This window comes from Pleurodeles waltl, chromosome 4_1 (genome assembly GCF_031143425.1).
Source record: "Pleurodeles waltl isolate 20211129_DDA chromosome 4_1, aPleWal1.hap1.20221129, whole genome shotgun sequence".
NCBI classification, from domain to species: Eukaryota; Metazoa; Chordata; class Amphibia; order Caudata; family Salamandridae; genus Pleurodeles; species Pleurodeles waltl.
Window position 1 is genome coordinate 783,370,559 of NC_090442.1, and position 25,173 is coordinate 783,395,731.

General features: G+C 44.9%; 1 protein-coding gene across 3 annotated transcripts in view; it reads left to right on the forward strand.

Moving 5' to 3' along the window:
* The window catches only part of CHKB (choline kinase beta), a 120,110-nt gene that overhangs the window by 40,275 nt on the left and 54,662 nt on the right, over positions 1 to 25,173 (forward strand). For all 3 annotated transcript variants that reach the window (XR_011202353.1, XR_011202352.1, XM_069229476.1), the window contains exons 3-8: positions 4,061 to 4,174; positions 4,688 to 4,821; positions 5,054 to 5,158; positions 5,724 to 5,782; positions 6,122 to 6,209; positions 6,916 to 7,024. Coding sequence is in view for 1 of the 3 variants with exons in the window: in XM_069229476.1 (XP_069085577.1) it covers positions 4,061 to 4,174; positions 4,688 to 4,821; positions 5,054 to 5,158; positions 5,724 to 5,782; positions 6,122 to 6,209; positions 6,916 to 7,024 (609 nt within the window). In the remaining 2 variants the exon portion in view is untranslated. The remainder of the gene's footprint in view (positions 1 to 4,060; positions 4,175 to 4,687; positions 4,822 to 5,053; positions 5,159 to 5,723; positions 5,783 to 6,121; positions 6,210 to 6,915; positions 7,025 to 25,173) is intronic.

Here is a 25,173-nt window from a genome sequence, read left to right on the forward strand (position 1 = left end):
CACCATTTTAGAGATGGACTGTTGAGCAATGAGTGACAGCCGCAGCAAACTCCAAAAGGTAATACTGGGTCGAAGGGAGCATGGTGCTCTACCCACGTTACCCTCATGTAGGTCCTCTAGTTGGTGGAGCACCTGGATATCCAGATAGTTAAAGGCCTCTGGTGACCAAGTGAGTCCTGTGGGGATATCTAGTGGCCCTCAATCTGCATGCCACTGCTGCTCCCCTCCCTTCAGAATAATTCAGCCAGGGGTTTTGTGGCTAGAGCAAACAAAAGGGGCGATAGCGGGCAGTCCTGTTGAGTGCCTCTGGAGACCTCATAAGCAGTAAAGGTGGTATTACTTGTCTTAACACGTGCAGTTGGTCGTGTGTAAAGTAAAGTGACCCATTAATCCATCTGTCCCCCATTCCACGCCTGACCTTCATTAGGAAGTCCCATCGTATTGAGTCAAAAGTCTTTTCAAGGTCTACTGACATGAGCATTGCGTCAGGCAATCGTTAGACCTCTGGGTGTTACAGGATATGGTAGTGTCCTGAAGTTGAGAGAAGTACTGCAGGAGGGAATGAAGCCATTCTGGCACCTGTGCACCAAAGTTAGCAAATGAGGGAGTAGCCTAGTTGCCAGGACTTTGTTCAGAATCTTGAAGTCTGCATTGAACATAGACAGCGGGTGGTACACTGTGATTGGCGGGCCAGGGGTCATAGTCTTGGGAAGAGGAATAACCATTGCACTGTGTGTTGTATCAAGCAGACAGCCTGCTTTCAGGGACTTTACGTAGAGTGCCTCCAACTTTGGGGTCAGCAGACCCAGGTATGTCCCATAGAACTCTGCTAGGAGAATGTCTGGGCCAGAGGTCTTACCCGTGGCCATGGCTTTAATGAATTGTCTCATCTCTTGGGCTGATACTGGTCCCCTCCCCCCCCACCATCCCCCAACCACACTCTCCTTTGCCTCCGGTGAAAGCATTGGCAAAGAGAATCCATCCAAAAACTCTTCCTGCGCAGTATCAGGGAGGTCCTCAGGGCTGCCAAATAAGGTTTCATAATAATTTCAGAACTCATCATTTATGTGTCTTGGGGAATAAATGTTGGACCCTGTAGACAATGTTAGACGTGTAATCGGGACACCCCTCACCACAGGGCGAAAGAGCCATGCTAGCAGCCTTCCTAATTGCTTTCAGTATCGTGAGCTTTTGTTATGTCTGTTTTGTAGTTGTGACATCTTAACATTTCTAGGATGATATTGTATCGTTCTTTTGTATCGAGTAGGAGTGGCGGGTCTCGCCCCAGGGAGTTGTCACTGGAATGCAGTGTGGCATCTCGAGTGCGTAGTTCTGTCTTCAGTTCGCTACTGCCAACCCACAGTTTGCCCCATACAGTGACCTCTGACCACTACCTTAAAGGCTTCCTACTTTATTGGAGTAGAGGATGCTGTACCTTGGTTGCAATTAAAGTATTCAGTTATGGCCATGTTTAGTGTTTCTCTGTAGCGGGGCTCTTCCAGTGCTGCCTGTTGGAGGCACCATGTTGGAATCACCGACCTGTCATCCATCAGTCGTAGCCTCAAAAGCAGGGGCCTGTGATTGGATAGAGTGCGACCCAAATATTCTGTGAAAGTGGCATACTGAGACAGTCTAGTGGAGCTTAGGAATCTGTCCAGCCTTTTATGGAGGGAGTACAGGTGTGAGTAGGAGTAATCTCACTCTGTTCCATGTTGTGTGCGTTAGACCTCTATCAGTCCCCATTGTTGCATCGAATACCCAAAACATATTGTTACCCTATAGGCTAGTGTCCCAGGTAGTGGGGGTGTAGAACGGTCCAGGTGCACTTCAGTAACACAGTTAAAATCTCCACCCATTAATAAATCACCTACCACTAGCTGGCCCAGTGGGGCCGACAACATCTGAAGAAAGCAAATTGGTCGTGATTGGGCACATACATCTTCCACAGCATTACCTCCTCGTCCGCTATCCTGCTCCATCCCAGTATCATTACATATTGTCCCTCCACATCCACTAGGGATTATAAAATTTCAAACGGCGTCCCGGCTCTAATCTAGATCAGCACTCCCCTCTTATTGGCAGAGTAGATAGTGGTGAATATCTGACCACACCATCTGCGATGGAGTTGCCTCCTCCTGCTTCCACACTCTCCACACGCTCTGCAGAATCTTCAAATGCATTCTAGCCAACAACAGGCAAATAGTCACCCAGGCCCTCATCAGCAGCTGCATCGACTACGGCAATGCTCTCTACACCGGCATGTCCTCCCAGCTCATGAAGAGACTCCAGACAATACAGAACTGTGCCACTAGGCTCATCTTGGACCTTCCCAGGCGCAACCACATCAGCTCCACCTCAGAAACCTCCACTGGCTCCCTGTCCTGAAGAGATATAATTTCATGGTCCTCACGCACCCCTACAAAACCCTGCACGATCAACCACCATCTACACTTCCACCAACACACCAGACACCTGTGAATTTCCTCTCTGGCCCTCGCGCAAACACCCAGAGTCCAACGCAACTGCAGTGGCAGCTGCTCTTTATCCTACATCGCCGCCAGGGCCTTGAACTACCTACCCATCCCCCTCTGAACTGCACCCTCATTGGCAGACTTCAGAAAGAGACTCAAAACCTAGCTCTACAACAGAGACATTGCACCCCAGCACTCAGATACCCCCAGGGGTGACAGTGACCTGCTCTACAAATGACTGATTGATCGATCGATTTCAGCCCTCTGCATCTTTGGCCCCTGCTCCAGTATTAGAACCCTGTCCAACAGTGCCCCCACTTGTCATGTCAGCTCCTGCTGCACCAGGCGTATTTCCTCAAGCCCAGCTTCCACGTCCTTCAGTTTGCCCGCAAGTTTGTGGTATTCACAGGCCCAGTCCCACTGAGACCTCACCAATGTCCTGTTGGAGTGCAATTTTTGTGTCAGCAAAGGCTAGAATACTGTGGAACTGGACCTGAAATGGCGGCACCATGCTTTCAGGGTCCCCTGTCTCCCCTGCTTGGATGGTGTAGTTTCAGGCGACTACATCTGTGCACTTTACAGTTTAGCTCTAAATTTCCCCATGGCTTCCTCTTGGAGTGTTAGTGGGAGCAGGCTGAGGCGCGGGTCTAACCTTATCCCTGCTGCAAGCTTGTCTCCGTTCCTTGTCTCCGCTGCCCCGGTCGTGGGGGGACACCGGGGCTCAACGAGCTGCTCTGTCAGTGGGAAAAGAGATCACCGATCCTGCCGCTGCTTGTACGTACATCTTCTCGGGCCGCAGGCAGGCCTGTCGTTGGCTGCAGCACCAGTCAAGTCTTTGTCGCTCTCCGTCGCCCCAGCGCCGTTATCTGCCTCCCGGCAGGCTAATTCATAGCATCATTGATTCATGCCTATTCGGGGTTAGATGGGCCGCTGTCTTTGTGATTACTCGGGATGATATTCAAACCCTTCTCCCCACACACACACTCACATACACTAATTTGAAGTTTATCATCTGTTTCTGGGATTCCTTTGTGTAGCCCGTCCTTATGTAGTATTTTACAAATAAGCTTAGCTTTAGGCACATCTGAGGAGCTTGATTTATTTAGCCGGTCGAGGAGTGTCTTTTGATTACCGCCTGCTAACCTAAGGCATAGACCTCTACCCTTTTAATTCTACTTTAAAATAAGCAAACATATCCTTATAACACCCCCCCTTGTGTTACCAGACCAGAGCAATTGGTGTAAAAAATAAAATGAAATTGCACTAATGATTTGGGCCTCTCGCCATGGATGACTCACGTTATAATAATTCAGCAGGATTGGATCAGCTGAGGAAGGCTTAGGGTGTTCCCAAATGTGTTGCATTAATATTCGTTATTTTTATCTTATAGCTCTCTATTTTTCTATCAGACTTAGTTTACAGGGTGTAAGTGTTCATTGTTCTTTTTTAAAGTTTGTGTAAAATGTAGATGGTGTTTTGATATGGTTCTTTCTAGTTTTTCTTGGTGTGTCATTTGGTACCTATTAATCATTGCTTCCCTCGCCTGTATGTCTATTGTAATTGAGCAGTTCCTTTTCCTCTTGTTACAGGGCGTAGACTCGCTGGTTTTGGAAAGTGTAATGTTTGCCATCCTAGCAGAACGTACCCTGGGGCCTCAACTCTATGGCGTGTTTCCGCAGGGCCGATTGGAGCAGTACATCCCGGTGAGTTCATTTGGAACCAGAATTCAGAGCAAGATGAGGGGTGGCTACAAGGAACGTATATATTTACGAAGGGGGGGTGAAACAAAACTGCAAATGAAAGTCAGTCATAAATTGATAATTGATAAGAGACAGTACTGCACTCCTTAAACACACGCATGAATGTAATTTATCAAACACGGGTTAATCAAAATATATGTGAAGTATCAATAGGTCTAAGTTTAGCTGGAAGCATGATATCAATAATGAGAAATGCCTACAGTTATGTCTCTACAGTCCTGTGACTAGATCGTATCCTTCAAAGTGATCACCAGTAAAGAATGCCAGGGTTCTTTGACTTCCTCTAGTATCTTACTTCCATCACAGATCACTAGTGGCAGGTACTTTGTTGCATATAGATGTTGCTCCCTTCTGCTACTCCTCGCTGTCTCCATCGGAGCGCTCATATGCTCTGCTGTTATCCTTCTGGATCCGACTCAGCTCGTCATTCTCTGATTCTGTTTTGCTTGATTTTAGAGCCGCCGGCTTGAGACTGCCGAACTCCGGGAGCCCGATATTTCTGCTGAAATAGCAGAGAAGATGTCCAATTTCCATCGCATGGTGATGCCCTTCAATAAAGAACCTAAGTGGCTATTTGAGACAATGAACCGGTATGTCATCCTTCTAGGAATTAGAATACTTTGGCAGAGTAGACACCATTTTGAGGCCTGTTAGAGCTACAGGTGTACGCGGATTGGTAAATAGTGAATTACAGAGGGAGTGTGAATTTTGTCCCTCTGTGGGAAGTGGCTTTGATGGTACTTTATGAATAATTGAACGACTAGTATAGCACCAAGGTGATAGTTTAGCCTGTAACGCTGTACCCTTTTCCTCTGGCTGCAGATACATGAAACAAATCTCAGATCTTGCCTTCACTCGAGAATCCCACATCCAGAAATTCAGTAAACTAAAAGCATTAAACTTGGAACTGGAGATGAAAAGCCTCAGGTGAGACTGTGTGCTTGTGTGTTTGTCTGTAGAAGCAGTGTGTAGTTACTATCCAAGGTGAGATTTTTCTGTCAGCAGGATTGGTTTGGATTGATGTGGCTTTGTCTTCTTCTGCTGATGTTAATGATGCATTGAGATCTCGTTTCTTCCATGGCTAACAATGTCAGTGTTGTACCTTCCTGGTGTCCACCCGAATTGATGCTCAAAACCCTTGGACCAGGAGTGTATTCTTTATTCAAATGTGAACTGATTAACCGTACTTGGCATTGTAAGGATTCACTAGACACTGGAATGCAGAATTGTACTATGTTGTGTGTGCAATGTATTGTCTTCAGCATGGTCACCGAACAGTTGCCTTTGTGCTCCACATTGTGGGAAAATTGAGGGTTCTTTCTTCACTATTGCTGATGAAAACACTCTTGCAGTTTACATTCTAGCTAACTTGTATAAAGAGTGGGATGTGCGGACTTGGTAAAGTAATGCTCATAAACGTGTCCTTCACGAGGGCTCTGCATGTCTTTGCACCTCTGTGTTCTATATTGCAATATCTTTTTCTTCCTCATAGGCATCTACTGGAGTCAACACACTCGCCTGTAGTCTTCTGTCACAATGATGTGCAGGAAGGTAGGAGCAGTGTTTCACTGTTATTTGTCCAGCTAATGAAGTAAATGTGTAGTGGGATGCTTTCATTCACATCTGTAAGTTTGAAAAACATGCCTGGTAACTTTAAGCTCTGTGGCAGATGCTAAGCCTGTATGTAGGTTGTTAGAATGTGTATGAGTTTATTTGGCTCCTTACAGTGCTCAAATACTGATTTCTAAAGTCTGTTGATGGATGGTAGTGGGTCCTTTACTCGCAGGGTTCCTATGTTTCGAATATGAAATCTGTGGTGGTCAACTTTTCTTAATTATCAGACTTTTCCTTTTGCTTTCCTTATTCCCTTTCCCTACACTAATTTTTCAGGTAACATTCTCCTTTTGTCAAATCGGAACCCAAGTTCCAGAGACAAGCTGATGCTGATAGACTTTGAATATAGCAGCTACAACTACAGGTGTGTAATTGTGGGTTCACAGTACCATTCTAAACGTGTTGCTTTATGCATAAAATGTGTTCTATTGAACATTAAAGGTAATAAACGTAATATAAGCTAGTTGTGGCTGAGCATGCTCTTAAAATGGTATGCAGAAAAAGGGGTGATATAAGTCCATTGTGCCCTCTTCAGCCACCCAACCCCACTGCCCTCCCCCTCACCGATGCCCCTTTTGCAGTAATCATGTTATTTGAAACTATTGGAAAGAGGCACCTGATGCCAGCTATGCAAACAAGCTGGCTTAGTAAGTTATTTTGAGAGTGGGTGACCTATGTGAGCTTACTTGCTGTGTTTATAGAGACCCAGGTGGTCTAGGACATTTTAAACTTTGAATGTTATCTTAGTAAGTTTTATTGATACCGATATGAGTTGTGTGATCATAGAGAAAACTGCATTCTGTCCAGTTTAAGGCTTCAGATGAAACATTGGCTTAGAACACTATTGCCTGGGTATTAGTTGGTTTCTAATTGTGAGACACACCATAATGAAATCTGGCCACACCTTGGGATTTGATGTTGGTTAGTGTTTCACAATAACTCATGGTGAAAACAGTTTCATGAGGGGTGAAGCTACTTGCAGTGTTTGTTTATAGGTGGATCTGATTTTTAGGTGGGTCACATGCTGAGACTGTTTGTTTACTGAACCTTGTGTATTTTTTTGTCTCTAGGGGATTTGATATTGGCAATCACTTTTGTGAGTGGGTTTACGATTACACCTATGACAAATGGCCTTTCTACAAAGCCAGCTTGGAAAACTATCCAAATCGAGAACAGCAGGTAATGCAAGCAGAGAAGCCTTTGCATCCCTACTAAACAAAACCTTATTCAACATGTTGTCCATCCACGCGCCCATAGACTTCCTTGACACCTTTGTTACACACAGAGTCCTTGGGAGTTGTAATGCGGTTAAATCAAAGTTTTGCATAGACTGCCATATTATTCACCTTCCATTCCAGCACCTATACACCTCATCAAGACAAACATGCCTCCCTTTCACCTTCCGTGACTGCCTTATAGATGCCTCACCCAGTGGCTGCTGGTGGATTTTAAAAGTAGTGGGGCAAAAAAGTCCGAACTGAATGTAATGCACTAGCCAGTACATTGAGCAGGCCTGAGTTGAAAGAGGAGGTGCAAGGGGAGTTCTCTCGTCTGGGTGCAAATTGTGTATTTTACCAAATACATTTAGAAAAAAACATATTAAAAGGTTTCGGGAAAAAGGGTGCAAATGCTACCCTCCTGCACTTACCATGCTGCACACAGTGACCCAAGACTCACCTTGCATTCAGACACACACAGCTCTCTCTGCCTTCGCTCAGGCACACAGCTCACCCTGCTCTCCTACAGCAACACTGCTCTCCCTGCACTCACACAGCTTACCTTGTACTCGCACACACACAAAACCCACCCTGCACTCACACAGGCACACAACTCACCTTGCACTTACAAAGGCAAATCACTCACACAGACACCACTAATCCTGCTCCCACATAGCAACACTGCTCTACCTGCACTCACAAACACATACTGCTCACTCAGAAACAACACTGACCTTGCACTCAAACATGCCCACTTCATTCACACAGGAACATCACTCATCCTGCACTTGCAAATACATCACTCACCATGGACTCACACAGACAAAATTGTTCTTCATGCATGCACACAGGTACAGATCAGGCTGTAGCAGTACTCGTAGGCAGGGAAGCAGCCAATCCCGTCGGGGTCCTAGAGGAAAGGCCCTTTCCTGGTACAGTGTGTAGGGGAATCATGGGTGGGTGGTGCAGGGTGGGAAGTTAAAAAGGCCAGGAGAGGAAGAAACAGTCTGCAGTAACCTGCCAACCCTCACTGATGGTGACCAAATCAACGGGAGAGCCCAGTTGTGGACAGTGCAGGAACGTTCTACCTCTGGCTCCTACAGCACTGCAGGGGGAAGGGGGCTGTTTATGCTAGACTTCATCCATTCACAAGGACTTCTTACCATCTCACCCAAGCTAAGAGTAGAGTCCACTCAGTATCGTAGAGTGAAAGGCACTTCCTTGCTGCAGTGTGCAGAGAGGCCCTGTGGGGTTGAGGAGGTTACGAAAGGCAAGCATCAACAGGCCAGCCTGCAGTAGCCAGGCAGACAGCACTGATGGGGACACCATTCCCTACTCCGCTACACAGTCCAGTGCAGTTAGGAGTTGGCACATTGCCCTGTGGCATTGGAGGGGGATAGGGCTGGTAGGCTGGAAAGGTAATGCCTCTGCTGCTCACCACAACTGGCCTGTCACCATACTCAGGTCCCTGATATGGTAATGGAAGGTGCTGTTGCTGACTGTCACTGATCTAAGACCTCTTGTCTCCCTCGGTTCTAGAGAGCAGAGTCGAGTCGTGTCCATTCTCCAAATGGGTAAAAGGCTGCTGCAGGACGGTAAGCACTGGCTGTGGGTACCGCTGGCAATACCATGTAGGGAGGCTGCTGAATCGATATTTGGAAAACAATATTGAACACCCATCAATACCTACAAATGTTGCAGAATTTTAGGTGATAAGTGTTGAATGTTGGAAAGATGGGCCTAAGATGCCTTGAAATTAGATAGATAGAAACACTAACACTTTCTGCATGGATCGGGAAGCAGTACCATACACTGGATGTCCTGAGCAGGTACAAGCTACATACAAGCCCTAAAAGCAGTAACCACAACCAATCATCATGGGCAGCCTATAGCACGAACAAGAGGACCAAAAATAAGAACTATTGCACCCTCCATTTATAATTGGTCTTAGCACAAGTGTTGCTACTGGTAAAATATGCCCTTGCCTGCCACAAGTGGTTCTACATAGTTGCGTAATGTAATCAATACAGTGTCATAGTTGGACTAGGCAAAACTGCTAGTTTAGGGATGACAGCACTTTTGTTTGTAGGAGACTAGGCCAATCCTACAACAAGTTGCAACTGTCGGCCCAACTCTCCAGGCTCACAAGCAGTATCTCACCAGAAAGCCAAAAGTTATAGGTGATTTGTGGCAGCCTTTACACTTGGACTCAACGTGGTTAAACGGAGATTACCCTTTTCTCACATGAGCAACACGTCTCAATCACACAGGCAATGAAGGAGATGCAATAAAGTTTTCAATAGGTTTTATTAACAAGACTGCAATCTACTGTAAAATGCATGGGATGCAATTATTAGGATAGGAATGAGCAATGCAAGAAGCAGAATTGTAAAAACGAGAGTCGTTAAGAAAAAGACCCCCACCATCTTGCAATAACATGAGATGTTAAAAAGGCCCTAATACCCCAGCATGATGAACCTAATCTCTAACCTAAAGAGAGCTAGGTGTGATAATCCTAATCTGCCAGTACCGTGTCCATGAGAAAAGCCCCCAAACCCTTGTTACCTTGGACTGAGGTCTCTAGATCAGACTCTGTGGGTACATTCAGGTTGGGTCTGCATCAAGGCGACCTGTAGCATAGATAGATTTAATTTCACTGGTAGGAATTCCTATGATAACCCAGTCTGCATGAGATGTGTTTCTTGAAGAACTCCTGATGCAGGTATGTTCCCAAACAATAGATAAGAAGGCATGCTTGGGGAGGCAATTATATAAACAATTTCCTGAAAGAGTACATTATGTTACTGTCACACGTAAGTGGGAAAGTGCATGATGTGAATATCTATGTATCTCACTTATCTTTGACGCTGATAGTGACGCCTTCACAGAGTGCCATTGGTAACGTCAGATTAAAACATCTTGCTAACTATAAATATAGCAGCCATCTTGAAAGAAATACTTAAATCTGCTAAAACAGAGCAGGCTAAGTAGATTAAAAGTCATTAGGTGACTGGGGCACAGGCCTGCAAGCCAGAAGGCTAAGCCATACTCCTTATTCCCATTAAAACTGAATAGGATCCACTAAATCCTCCCCATTGCCGGAACAAGTATGATACCATAATGATGACGCCAGTGAAGGTGAATGAACCCAAGCTAAAATGTTCTGGACTAAAACAAGCTAAAAACATATTAAAATATAACTAACATTTCATTAAAAACCTGTTTAAAATAGCTAAAACATAGGAAGAGAAAAAATGTCGACCACGACGAGCACAGCAGGCAAAAGCTAAAGGCAATGTTGGGAAACTTTGAAACTTTAGAATAAGCCAATGATCAAATTTAATTCACAGTAGTCATGATCTTGAAGAATGTCCTCAAAGCCATCGTAAGGATGGGCATCCAGAAAGAAAACCACATCGTCAGATGTTATACCGATGACCGGTTTGGCAGACGGATCCAAGGAGCAGTAGTGCGCAGCAACCTCAGGTGCAGGATCACCCGTGAGGGCAGCACCATCCAAAGTGCATAAAGGAGCCAGATAGTCCACAAAGGGCGGCTCGTACTTGGCCTCGTGAATCAGTCTAAGTCTCATGGAGCACAACTGTAAATTAACCCTCATCAGGAACATCAGCAGTTCTTGGTCCACAGGCGGCACTGGCGGAACAGCAAGGCACACCGAAGGCAGATGTTCGAAGAGGCACCAGGTATAATGAAAGACTGGTTGCACACACTATAAGACTGGTCGAATGACCGTGACCAATCACGCTCCAATTCTTCCAGCAACGGCGCACCAAAGCACAGTGCTGTGTGATCACGGCACAGCTGGGCTGGTGGTAATAGCTCCATCACTCCACTTAGCTGGGAAGGCACAACCACCGCAGCTGCAGCAGTATCCCGCTGATCAATGCCAAAGTCACAGGAAAGCTGCCAAACACACTTGAAAAGAGTGACTGGATGGCTGAAGGAATGACTCTGAAGACAGTCTGGAAGATGGACACAAATCCAGACCCAACAGCCTTAAAGAAGTGCACAATCCCTGTAGTGCCTGAAGCATTGAATGTTCTGAATACCAGCTCTCCAAAGTGCTTGGGGAAGTTGGTATTTATAGTGAATGTATCTCATCTGATGATCTTGCTATCTGGAGAGCATATGTCTCTCTAGTCGATGTCAATGCAACTTGTTCCTGGAACAGTAGAGCCTTTAGTCTGCTCAGCTTGTCATAATTTACATTAGTAGCATCAATGTGAGGCTACATTTCTGCTACTCTTATCTCTTGTGTGGAGGGAATAAACATGTTTGGAGCAAGTTACGGTCTTAGAGACTGAAATTGCCTAGGCAACTCCTGGTCTCATACTGCAACAGCTTTGTTCGTTCAGGACCATAAAACTTCCATTCGAAAGTATATGAAATGCTGGATGAATCAAAGGGAGGGGAGTACCCTTCAGAAAACAGGCCAAGTTTGCGACCCCGCATTGCAAAGGCCATGAAGGGGCACCTGTTTGCAAATCATTGAATGACTAACAGTAGTCTCACATTTGCTTCCACTGAGAAAGACCTCTGTTTCGCTGTTCAGACATTTATATTCAAAGGGCAACTCCCACTCTTCTTTAATATAGCTATTGCCTAGCCACTCGTATCTGCCCACAGCAAGATGTTTCAAGCATTAAAAAAAAAAAAAAGTGGAAATGGGCAGATTTATAATGCCATTCACAAGCCATACTGTCGATGGACTTTCTAGAACCGTGAAAGGCAACTTTTCTATATGAAGCATGATGAAACTCACTTCCCTTTTAGCCATTGTCTGTGTTCCCCGAATAATTTAAAAGCAGCAAACTGGTCACTACTGTTAATGTATTTCCATGGAGCGTGGCTATTTTTCAGAATCTGTAGTGTCCAAACTAGCATCATAGAACGCAGTTCACTATGTCCATGGTGTAAAAGGGACATGTCATTCTGAATGATGTCTATAGCAGATGACACTATGGGCCAGATGTAGCAAAGGTTTTTACCCATTCTGTGTCTATGGGAAAAAGTGTTCATACATATGGCCCTATGTTATTAAGGGAGTATTTCCTGTTGGACAGAGGCCCTCATTATGAGGCTGGAAGTCATCAAGCTGGCTGTCATGAGACCCGGCAGTAAAGACGCAGATCCAGCAGTAAAGACTATCGCATCATAAGTTGTGGGGTTTGGCCAAAGCCAAACTGCCACAACGCCGCCTTGCCCGCCGGTGCAGTCACACTGACGCGGCCGGCAGTGAGCTATTCCGGGCTGGCGGCAGGCCTCAGGCCACAGCCCGCATTACAAGGCAGCACACCACCAGGATTTTCGTGGCCCTCCCCGCCACAAAAACCTTGGCGGAAATGCGACGGGAATCCCCATTCCTGTCGCCGGCACACATAACCCCCACACCTCCATGCACCCCCCCCCACCTGTCCACACACCTCCATGCACCCCCCACACGTCCACAGACTTGCAGACACCCCCACCCAACCGCACATATCCATAGAAATACCCCACCTGCTCTCACACTGACATACACACACCCTCACTCGCACTCACACATATGCACCCCCTCCACAATAAATCACACCCCGACCCCCGCCACGCACGCATACATTCACACACTCCCCACTCCTCATTTGCACACTTGCACACACACCCCTTATCTGCAAACTTGCACACAGACACCCCCACTCACTCACAGACTTGCACACATGCACCCCCACTCACAGGCATCCCAATACACACACCTACTTACTCACACCCTGGCACACACCCCTCCCCTGCGCATATATGCAGGCCCTCCCCCCTAACTGCACGCATGCATCGACACCCCCCAGTCGCTCGCTCACAAACATGCACTCAGACACTCCCATTCGCACAGACAGGCACTCAGATACCCCTACCCCTCTGCATACAAACACACACACTTCCACCACAACACCCTCCTCCCCTCCACATACATGCAGACACAAACAGCCTTCACGCACACATACATACACACACACACACACGCACATTCATTCAGGCACACGTACACACATACACCACACACAGGCACCCAACACCCTCCCATCACCCCCTTTGGATGATCACCTTACCTTTCCCGGTGAGGTGGTCATCCGGGAGGAGATGGGTCCTGGCGTTTTCCACCGCCAGCACTGCACCGCCGACAGGACTCCCCCACGCTCTACTGCGTATTGTAATACGGCGGGCGGTGTCTTGTTGCCGTGGCGAGGCTGGTGGTGGAACCGCCTCTTCAACTCCGTCAGCCAGGCCGATGGAGTCGAATTTCTACCCGTAAACGGGCAGGAGTCCTTTCAGGTCTCCTAAAATGACAGTCTACTGACTGCAGCGGCTTCTGCGGTCTTTGACAAAGACCACCAAACTTGTAATGAGGGACCAAGTGTTCATGCCATTATCCACAACAGCTAAAATCTTTTCCAAATGTTCCTTATCTATCTGCTTAAAACGCACAGCTGCTTCCATTTGAGAAAGCTTCCAAATCTCATTGTATATGGCATAGCTGAACCTTTTAGAGCATGGCTTTCTGGGACCTAACAAGAAATCTTGTAAGTCTATGTCTTCAGATAGAGTATTAAGATGTTCTTTAACTGCTGCTAAGGTTTTAGTCTGTAACTGTTGTTGGCACAGTTTACCCACACTGTATGTAGTAACTATACTCGAGTGATGACCCGAGACAAAGCGAGGGTCCGGCAACTAATCTTGAAACCCCCTGAGGAATTCACAAAAGGCTTCTGACACCCATTTGTGTCTATTGGCCACAATAGCAAAAACAACAAGTGATGGACGGAATACTGAACATTGTCAAACATTCACTCCCACTGCAGTGATCTGGGCCTAAATCCATCGTTTTTTTGCTGCCCATGCCATTCCAGTTTGGACCCAGCCATATGCAAATCAGTTTTGACCCTGTTCCCCATGGGAACAGTCCAGCCCGAACTGCTAGGCCAGGTCTTCCCTAGACTGGAAACAAGCATCCTGGGACTGGTTTCGGGGTTTCACCCCTCATCAGACAGGCTAGCTTGAATCCAGTGGCATGGGAAGCACAGGACCCACGTCTGGGCATACCTTTCCCACTTAGGGTGACAAAGCAAAAACAACAAGTGATGGACCAGACGTGGGTCCCTTGCTCACTGTGCCACTGGAATCAAGCTAGCCTGGCTGAAGAAGGGTGATACCCTGAAACCGGTCCCAGGATGCTTGTTTCCGGTCCAGGGAGGACCTGGCCTGGCAGTTCGGGCTGGACTGTTCCCATGAGGAACAGGGTCAAGACTGATTTGCATATGGCTGGGTCCCAACTGGGGTGGCATGGTGAGCAAAAGAACGATGGATTAAACCCAGATCTGTGACTGGGGGTGAGTGTTTGCATTGTCAACACTCCGTCCATCATCCTTTTGTGTTACTAGTGTTGCCCTAAGTGGGAAGGATATGCCCAGACGTGGGTCCCTTGCTCACTGTGCCATTGGAATCAAGCTAGCCTGGCTGAAGAAGGGTGATGCCCTGAAACCGGTCCCAGGATGCTTGTTTCCGGCCCAGGGAGGACCTGGCCTGGCAGTTCGGGCTGGACTGTTCCCATGAGGAACAGGGTCAAGACTGATTTGCATATGGCTGGGTCCGAACTGGGGTGGCATGGTGAGCAAAAGAACGATGGATTAAACCCAGATCTGTGGCTGGGGGTGAGTGTTGCATTGTCAGCACTCCGTCCATCATCCTTTTGTGTTACTAGTATTGGCCACAATAACCACCTCCTGGGACTGGAAAATGAAGAATTATAGATACCAGCCTAAACCTTTGCATCTAATTCTTCCTCGGTGACGTTCAGGAAGGATTGCCAATTGGTGAATTTTGCAGGTGTAGGGATACTGCCACATTAATTTATTTTATTTTCGCTAATCATAGACAGGGTGTCTGTTGAATTGTGTCATTTAAAAAGATCATTTGAACAGGAATAAGGCACGCTCTAAATGAAGGTTCCCTATTTTTCAGTCTTGGGTCCCCCAAACACTCTTTACATCAATAGTGCTCTTCCAGTATTCGTGTCCTTCAACTGCTAGTGTGGAAACAAAGGAATCTTAATAAATAAATTTTGTGTTTGTTAGCAAAATCTTCCTAATTTTAGAAGGTGGTAACTTGAAATAGTATGATTATGCATTCTTAATGTCATGCCCAGAAAAATATACAAATTTATCTGAAAAATGCTTTGGGCTCCCTACAGGTGGAGTTTAACAGTGTTCCCACTGTGTATAATTGAATACTGATCTGTGTCTAGTTGCCTGGTGCAGGTAGTAATGTCCACAATTATTATAACAGAACATTTCCCCATAATTCTTTGTGTTGGTGTACAGATCATCACTTTCAAATACAGTATAACCCTTCAGTTCAGCAAGCATGGAATCAAATGTTTGAACATGCCAGTCATCAGAAACACACAGGGGGTAATTACGTCAGTCATTGATATTTTGAAAATGTATGGAATTTGAATGACCTCAGTAGGCCGTATATATCAAATGGAACTTTGTCCCATACAATCCCATCAGGAATTGGTACAACTGAAATATTCACAAGTGGCAAGTCTCTTTGGACCTTATGCGAGAAAAGATATGGAGTTATGACTTCATCCACTGGCTCGACAGAGGAGCGTTCAGGAAGATAATGACCATTTATAAGGAGAAAGAATACAGTCACAAAATCAATCTATAATAGAAATGCAAGCAGGTCAGAAATATCCACAGATAATTCCATAATTCCATGGAGAAATTAAATGGGTATTTTCAATACTATGTACAGCTTACGTGTCTTAGAAACTGTTTCAGTTCAGGTGCTAATGAAGTCGAAGAAAAGTCATCGAGGTAGATGAAGTACCCAGAAGCAGTCTCTGCAAACACAGGAGCTGGTACATTACTGGTAGATGGATCCACTTTGTGTAGAGGCTTATAGTAGACGATGCCATCTGTTTGTGTAAAAGTTAAAGTAAAAGACAGCCACATCTTGGACATTTGTTGTCGGTGACGTGGAAACAGGAATCAGCAAAAGCTCTTTTCTGCCCTCCCCATGCTCGAGGAGGCATTTGTATCATTGTTGTACATGCTTGTGTAGTCAGAAGTGTTATTTTTTCTTTGAAGAGGTATGTCTTGTTGGGTAGTGAGAGGGGACCGGGAACTACCCAAGCGACCTCTGGTTCTACTGTGCAGTATCGGCCACGTGGTATCGTTTGATGTTGTGAATGGAGACAAATCTGTTTGCTCTGGAACCAGGCAGCAGTGGTAGGATGACAGTTCTGGTACCTTATATTCCCAGGACTTGGACCAGTGCTCTGTAGGATGGGCCAAATTCCTTCTTCACAGCAATCTTTTCACAAACCAGATCCCTGACTTTAGGACTCCAACCAGTAGAAGTTGTTGGCAAATCCTTTATTCCTAAGGTGGCAGCGCTGGCAGATGAATTATCATCACAACATTGCTGAAGCTCCTGTAAGACAATGAAATGTTCATTAATGTCAAAAGGTGTATCTGCTGCCACCAAACCAGGGCCATCTATATCTGGGACATACATAGGTATCCCAAAGAGAACCTCATAAGGAGTGTGTCCTCCCAAGGACCGTCTTGGCAGATTATTCAGTGCTCTCTGGACCCATGTAGGTGATGAAGCCAACTGCGGCCAGAACCTAATACTCTAGCTGTTAAGGACTGCTTTTGATTTTGATTCCTCCTCTCCACAACTGAATTTCCCTCTGGATGGTAGGGTGAGGAGTAATGGAGTTCAACACCTGTCGTCCTCATGGTGTCCCGGAATGCCTTAGAGACAAAAGCATGGCCCTGGTCTGAATGGAATGCTGAACCCGCATATGTACCGATAAAGACCAGCAAGTCTTTTATAACAGTTTGAGCGTTAGCCAACCGCTGTGGCCATACCCACAGGAATCTAGAACAAGAATCTACAGTGAGTAAGATGTATTTGTATGCACCATCAGGTTGAAGGGGACCACCATGGTCCAGGTACACACATTGTAATGGCCTGTTGGACAATAAGAGGGATCTCTGCGGAGGGCATTTGATGTTTGAGCCCTTTATCTGCTGGCAAATGTCACAGCAAAAAACACATTGTTTGGTCTGTTTGTATAGACCCGGCCACCAGAAGCATTTCTGTAAGAGTGCTATTGCGGCCGCAACACCAGCATGTGCAGAGGCGACAGCCTCATGCGCTGCTTTGATTAGATCTAATCTCTGATCTTGGTTGGGGATCACTTTATCTCCAAACCCAGGAAGTGTTGCATAGGCAACCTTCTGTGCACTGATGTGGTATGAATATTTTGTGGGGTATGCTTTTGGGAGCGGCTTGCCTTCAGCCGAAGCTTTCATGGCAGCCACATTTTCATCATCCAATCTTGTCTGGGAACGAGTCACTGCAGCAACCGAAGCCATAGCTACTACTGATTTGGCCGCTTTATCAGCCAAAGTGTTGCCAATAACCTGTTCTCCTACACAGTGGTGGTCCAATGTATGGACTACATGAGCATTAGGAAGCTTATCCTTAGGATCAGCTACCCTCCCCCACAGAGGGCTGTGTTTTATGGTGTTCCCCTTGGAGTCTCTGAACCTGTTCAGTCGCCAATGATTAACAGAATCATTGTAAGACTGGACACAGTAGTACGAATCACAAACAATCAGTGTGAGTTATCACAGATCCGTATGTTCCAGCACTAAGATAAGGGCTTTAAGTTCAGCCAGATGAGCTTTGAAGTCCCCAGGGGGTGCGTGTAGGTATTGTGAGGGTGGAATGTACCAGCCTTCAGCACTCCGCTCACGGCTGCGCACGCGGCTGAGTATTGATGTCTAATACCTACAGCTGAACCATCAGTGTAAATGACAGTATGGTATTGCGGGATACTCCTGTCCATATTGGAGAACTTCTTGTGTTTGAAGTTTTGGACCAAAGATGTAATCAACATAGGTGGCAGTCAGGGAGGTTGCCCAGTGGAACCAACATGTTTGTAATGCTTTAGCGTTAGGAACACTAGTTTTGGTGACGCCTCTAAGGCTGGCACCGGGGTAACGAAAATAATGAGTTTCCCTTGGGCAGGTGGCCTCTCCTTAATGACAGCCATCTGTACTGCAGATAGAATTTTTTCTGTGGGTGCAAAGTGTTGTTCTGCATTGGAATGTAAATGTGATTTATATGCTATGGGCACCGTGTCGTCCTCATTAAAGGTGACATAAGTGAACCCAGTGGCACCAGCAATTATTCTGATGACTAAATTTGTTTTGTTGTCACTGCTGTGTAAGTGTTTTGCTTCTAGCATGTCCTGTTGCAGTCCTCTAATGATGATTTTTGTTCAACTTTCCAGTGTTTGCTAGAAAAAATCTGGGCGTATTAAATCATAAAGTGGCTTGATGCGTTGTGCATAGTCAGGAATGTATGCTCTGCCAAAGTTGAAGAAACCTAGTAAAGACTAGTTTCTTGATAGTATTTGGGGGGTGAAGTTGAGCACATTTTTCTAAAAAGTGCAAGGCCAGGCTCTTGCCCTCGTCTGATAGCTTGTATCCCAGGAACAGTCCTCTTAGAAAGGCTATTTTAGTTTTCCTACAATTAAATTTGTAACCAAGAGCTGGGAATCCCAGAATGATCCGATCGACCCTGGCAAGATGAGGTCTTCATCTGTGGGATAGAGGTCATCCACATAGGACAAAACCTCGGGCTCAATATCATGCAATATGGATGTTACACGGGCTGAGAACTGTTCTTGTAGCCCTCGGGCAAACGACAGAAGCGTTTTTTATGAGCCAAATGAGAATGCACTCAGGTCCCGGCTTTTGGCAGAAAAAAGCATTGGAGATATCCAAGGTTGTTTTGTATTTCTTACACACTGTGTTGTTAATTAGTGCTGTGCTGTGTGAATTTTGTATTGCGTATGTGCGTGTATGACTGTTTTAAGTGTCTGTAATCTAAAACTAGTCTGTATGAATGGTCGGGTTTTGCAACGGCAAATATCGGGTTATTCATTGCAGAGACACAGGGTTCAATCACTCCCTGGTACTCAAGCTGAGTGAGAATCTCCCTCACCTGAGCTTTAGCTTCATATTTGACAGGATATTGTGGCTGAGGCTGAGGTGTAGACCTAACCGGTATTACATGGTAAGGAGAATCCTTATCCCAACCTACATGGTTGCAGTATAGCGCAGGTGCCTGCGCTAAAGCCCAGTTGACAGCGTTGGCTTGCTTTACCACTTCTGGAACAAGATCAGAGAAAGAAGACAAAATGACATCTTCCCCATGTGGGAGCTTTCGGGTGTGATCAGGTAGCCAGTTCCTTTTGGCCAGTATGATATCACAACTAAGGTCATCCCACTAATGATGCGCTCTGTCTCCCTCAATTAGAATTTTTTAATCATAAACCCTGTTGGGTGGGAGAACGCGCCCGTCCGCAGTCTCGACTGCAATAAAGTCGCTAGTTGCTGTCGCATCCAGATGATCTTTCAGACTCGGGCGACATATTGTGACTTCCGTTGTGCTGTCCAGCAGTGTCACTGCCCACATCTTGTTCTTCAGCAATGTTCTCAAGTTTACTGGCATTTTTAATTGACAGTGCTGCCATCTTTTTCTTTTTAAACTGGCTTTTGTTGTGGGCACTTGTCTTCTTTTTTTGTCTGAAGACCGTGGTGAGTCTTTCTTCTGTTTCACGTAGTCAGGATGTTGCTCTGAACAGCCCACCTTCTCTCTAAGTCTATCCGGTGCATCCTGAAAGGAACGTGAATCAGTATATCTGTAAGGAGCTTTTATGTTTTCTCTATTCTGAGATTGTATCTTCTTTCGAAGTTCTCTTGGTGTGGAGAGTCTGCTCTCTGACTTTGTCTGTCTTTTATTTGCTTAGGTTTATCCCAGCGCTTTTTAGAACCCCCACCCAGTGCTTGTTTGGTACCATCCTTAGAGGTGGTACCGTGTATTTCAGGCTTTTTCAGCTTGGCTCCCAAACTATCCTGTCCTTCACTAGTATAGTTATCAGAAATTATTTCCTGTAGCTGTTCCTCCTGTTCTAAGTATGGAATTCCTCAGAGCGGCCGGCATGTAGCCAACTCTACCGCTTCCCCTTTAATGTTATTAAGTATTATTGAGGAGACTGTGTCGAAATTACACATCAATTTCCCCCCTAAATCTAGGGCTTGAGCAGCCCAGTGTTCATTCTGAATTTGTTTTATAACTTCCAGTAAATTGGCAAGTGTCGGGGTACTATGTGTGGTAGTATAAATCACAGCGAAGAATGTTTCCCATGTGGCGCATTCATCCACTGAGGGAATCATTCCGAATGTCAAGCACATTGTGAGAATTCTATGTTTTTCTTGTGGTCCCGTATGGGGAAACACAGCTACTAGCTGATTAGTTTTCTGGGCTATCCAGAACTGGGGGAACTTTGCCCATGATAAAATGTACTGTTTGTGGGTTAATCCCAGTAGTGGGCAATTGATATCCAGCAGGTGCTGGTGTGTTCAAAATTCGCATTATGAATTGAACAAGTCGTCTATGTAATGTTACTAGCTCATTGTATAGATTGCAAAGATCAGCTGCCTGCATGTTTTGTACTCTGGAGTGAGGAGTATATATGGCAAACATTGGCTACGTTGGTCCTTCATTACCTAAGGGACCTAATCTTACGTGTTACATTGCGTGTGGTAGGGCGCTATTAAACCAGTTCTGATGTTCTTGATAACTAGTGGGTATTTCAAGATACTGGTATGCTTGGTACCGTTGTGGTACATATGCAATTCTGTATGTGTGGAATCTGAATGTGCTAGGGTCTTCCACAGGAAAGGTGACCTAAGAGTAGAATGTTTCTGATTGGTAAGCCTCATGAGCTTTGACAGTGAATGTGACATCCCCGCCCTCACCACCTAAGCCATGCCCTATTAGATGTAGCATTAATGCATGTATGACATTCTTGGGAATGTCTATGGCGTTAGCCATATTATGAAATGGGTAAAGACATGGAACACCAAATGGAGAAAAAGTCCTTTTTAGAGTTCTAGCTCAAACAACCTACAGCCTAGTTAGGTGCACCCTGTTCAGCTGAGGAGGATCATCCCAAAGACCACAGATGTCTCCATATAGTGGAGGGGGTTAATTATATGGTTGCATGACCATGTTTCTTATAAATGATAGTTTTATTGTGGTGTCCTTTAGGGGCTGTTTTGAGCAGTACAGTCAACATATTACAATATTTGCTGCCCTCGGCCATCCCATAATGCTTTGCAGAGCAATCTTTTGCAAAACAGTTTTGCTCATAACCCAACCTGTGGTGGTCCTAGGACAATGGGACCACCTTCAAAACGTTCACCAGAACCTGCTCTTTCTATCTAGATCATCTCTGGGTCCCTACACTAGTTTAGTGGGGACTCCAGAATAATAACCCCTCCCTCCATTCAGTGTCTTCTTAACGTCTGTCATGGCTGGAACTTTTGTTTTACAGCTGAGAGTAATTTGTGTTTTAAGGGTCTTGTTTGTATTATCATTGCAGTAGGCCTGCTAGCCCTGAAAATGTGTAATGCACTACGTCCTCTAGGGGCTAAATATATGGTTACACTGCAATACTTTCAGTCATTTTCTTTTCATGTGGTGGGCCCTACCTATGTGGTAACATGACCATGTTTCTTACAAATGCTATTTTCATTATGGTATTTTTTTGCTTTTCACTAATGACCGAGCTGACAAAAATCTCTGGAATGCACTTCTTAGTCCAAAGAAGACATTTATTATTCCACCACATAAGTTTCCTAAAAAGAGATTAGCATGTTGAAAGCACACGTTTAATAATAGTCACAGCAATGAAATTAAAACATACCAAAATTGTTCTCCACTGCAATATACACAGCAAATATGTGTATCTATATTATAATGCAAAGCAAATAATGAATTAAAAATGCATCACCGTAGGGCTTGTCAGGTGCTTCATCTTTCTCATACCAGCAAGCTGATGACCCTGTTCGACTGAGAGAAAGAGAGATCTGCACCCTCACAGGAACTCTGTATCAGGCATCCAACGTCTGAATCCTGATAGAGGCCACTCCATCTCTCACTGTTGCACTGGGTCTTTTTATATCTTAAAAAACCAAAGGAGCTTTCTGGAAAAAACCCTCATTTTGTGATTCAAACATGCTGGCTAGTTTAGGTATGCTTTGAAAATAACACGTTGGGGTTTGGCCACAATCCTAAGATGTCAAGTCAAAACAAGGCTGTTCCCTGCCGTCTGAGTACATCCTTATCAACCAAAGCCCTTGGTGAGAAAAAGCACAAAAACAAGACAGAATGCACAGTTTACAGTGTGGAAACGTACGGGCAGCCTTCAACATGACAGTGTCTAACGCCACAATCAAAGTCAATAGGCAGAATTAATCTAAGGCTAAACTGAATACAAAATGTAGTCTGTAATGGTGAATACTAGGCAGCTAATCCAGATGCAAAGTGTTGCAACACAAAGTCGGTGGTCAAAACACATATTTTACTACAGGTATCCTCTAGGGGCTGTTCTGAGCATTACAGTCGAATGCCAAACGTTCATTTCTGATAAAGATTTTTATTGGTTTTATATGGTAATTGTATGTGTTTTATTAATCTCTCTTCATTGCAATTATGACCATGATTCAGGCCAACTTAACATCCTTATTACACTATGACTGTTTGAACACTATTGATATGTTTGAGGGACCCTTCCAGTTTATTTCTCTTTTCGTGGCTGTTTTGGGAATTGTACTAGCCAGCCAGCAACTCTGATGGTGGGGTGGTGAAAGTGGTATGTTATTGGAATTAGCCTGGCAGATTTAAGACCACAGATGTCTCCATATAGTGGTACGTAGGGTACCTGTTGTCTCAAGGCATCCATAAATTAGTGCCAAAACACCAAGTTGGTGGCACCAAGTCATAGTTGGACTCTTGCTCTAAGCAAGACTGCTGGTTTAGGGATGACAGCACTTTTATTTGTAGGCGACTAGGCCAATCCTACAACAAGTTGCAACTTGGCCCAACCCTCCCGGCTCAAAAGCAGTACCTCACCAGAAACCCAAACAGTAAAAGGTGATTTGTGGCAGCCTTTACGCATGGAATCAAGAGTGTGACATCTCAAGGGAGTCGTGGTTAAACTGAGATTAACCTTTTCTCACATGAGCAGCAAGTCCCAGCCACAAACAGGCAATGAAGGAGATGCAGTAGATTTTTTAATAGGTTTTATTAACAAGACTGCAATCTACTGTAAAATGCATGGGCTGCAATGATTAGGATAATGAACAATGCAAGAAACAGAATTGTAAAAACGAGTCATGAATACAAAGACCACCACCAATTTGCAGTAACATGAGATGTGAAATAAGCCCTAATACCCTAGCATGATTTACCTAATCTGTAACCGAAAGAGAGCCAGGTGTGACAAACCTAATCTGCCAGTACCATGAGAAGAGCCCCCCAACCCTCGTGACCTTGAAATGAGGTCTCTAGATCAGACTCTGGGGGGACACGAAGGCTGGGCCTGCGTCAAGGCGACATGTAGCATAGATAGCATTGATGGCATCTGGTAGGAATTCCTCTGATAACCCTGTCTGTGTGAGATGTATTTATACAGATCTTGTAGGACCCCTGATGCAGGTATATTCCCAAACAATAGATAAGAAGGCATGCTTGGGGCGGCAATTAAGTGAAAGATTCCCTGAAGAAGTACATTGTTACTGTCACATGTAAGTGGGAAAGTACATGATGTGAATACCTTCGTATATAACTTATCTTTGACACTGATAGTGACGCCTTCACAGAGTGGCACTAATAACGTGGAATTAAAACATCTTCTTATCTATAAATATAGCAACCATCTTGAAAGAAATAATTAAATAAATGTGCTTAAACAGAGCAGGCTAAGGAGGTTAAAAGTCACTAGGTGACGGGCACAGGCCTGCAAGCCAGAAGGGTAATCTCAACTCCCATTAATCCTAAATAGGATCCACTAAAGCAGGCCAGTGCATGATTTATTGTTAGTTTGCATTCACTGCTATCACCAGAAGGTCTCTGTGCAACAGCTGTTTCCATTAGGCACATACAGCGCACTATGACCTGGGCTAAGGGCTAACGTAGGTTTTCCACCAGACCAGTTTTATACCAGCATGACCTGTATTTTAATTTTCATGCCGGTACACAAAATTTAGTAAAATCACCTAAAGTTGGTGTTTTTTCCCTTCTTATCAGTGCATACATAAAACAGTAAATAAGAGAAGAAAAATCTTTATGTGTTCTAGAGCTGCCTTTATGCTCCCTTACTGATAGTTAAAGTAAACAAAAACATAAAGGCCATTATAAAAATGAAAACAGGTGATTTTATACCGGCATGGCCAGTATTTTAATGTCCCAGCTGGTACAAAAATTAATAAAATCACCTAAAGACTGTATTTTTCTACTTAATAGTACATATGTTAATCAGTAAATATAAGAATAAAGCTCTTTAAAATGTGTTCTAGGGATGCCTTAACGCCACTGTCTGATAAATTAAACAAAACTGAAAGAACATGTTAAAAATTAAATTGTACACATTTTTATAAAGTTACATTGAGGAATCATGGCCGGGTCTTTACAGAATCTTAAAACTGAAACAAATGGCCAGTACCTTTTCTGTGGGAAAGTTGACAACCCGGCACTGCAGCCAGTGTTATTTAAAAATAGATGTAAAATGTATTTGTCATGTCACGCTTCTGTCTCTCTTTCTCTCTCTCTCTCTCTCTCTCTCTCTCTCTCTCTCGCTTGCACGTTCTCCACTCAGGCTCTCTCTCTCTCACACCCTTTCTCCTTCTCTCACACATGCTTTCTCTTTCTCTCTCTGACCTCCTTACCTTAGGAAGTCGATAAGAGCTTGCTTGCTTATCTAGATGGACATGGATTCCCAACTCCTCAATCTCATACCTCTGGCAGCACACCAGAACCAGTTCCACACGCCTAAACTCTATCAGAAGTCAGGATATAGTTGAAGGTAGACCCTTTTTAGGTCAAGCGCACAAGCACTTTGACCTGTTGTAAGTATTCTGTGGCCATTTAACCATGCTGACCTCACACCCATTACTTTCA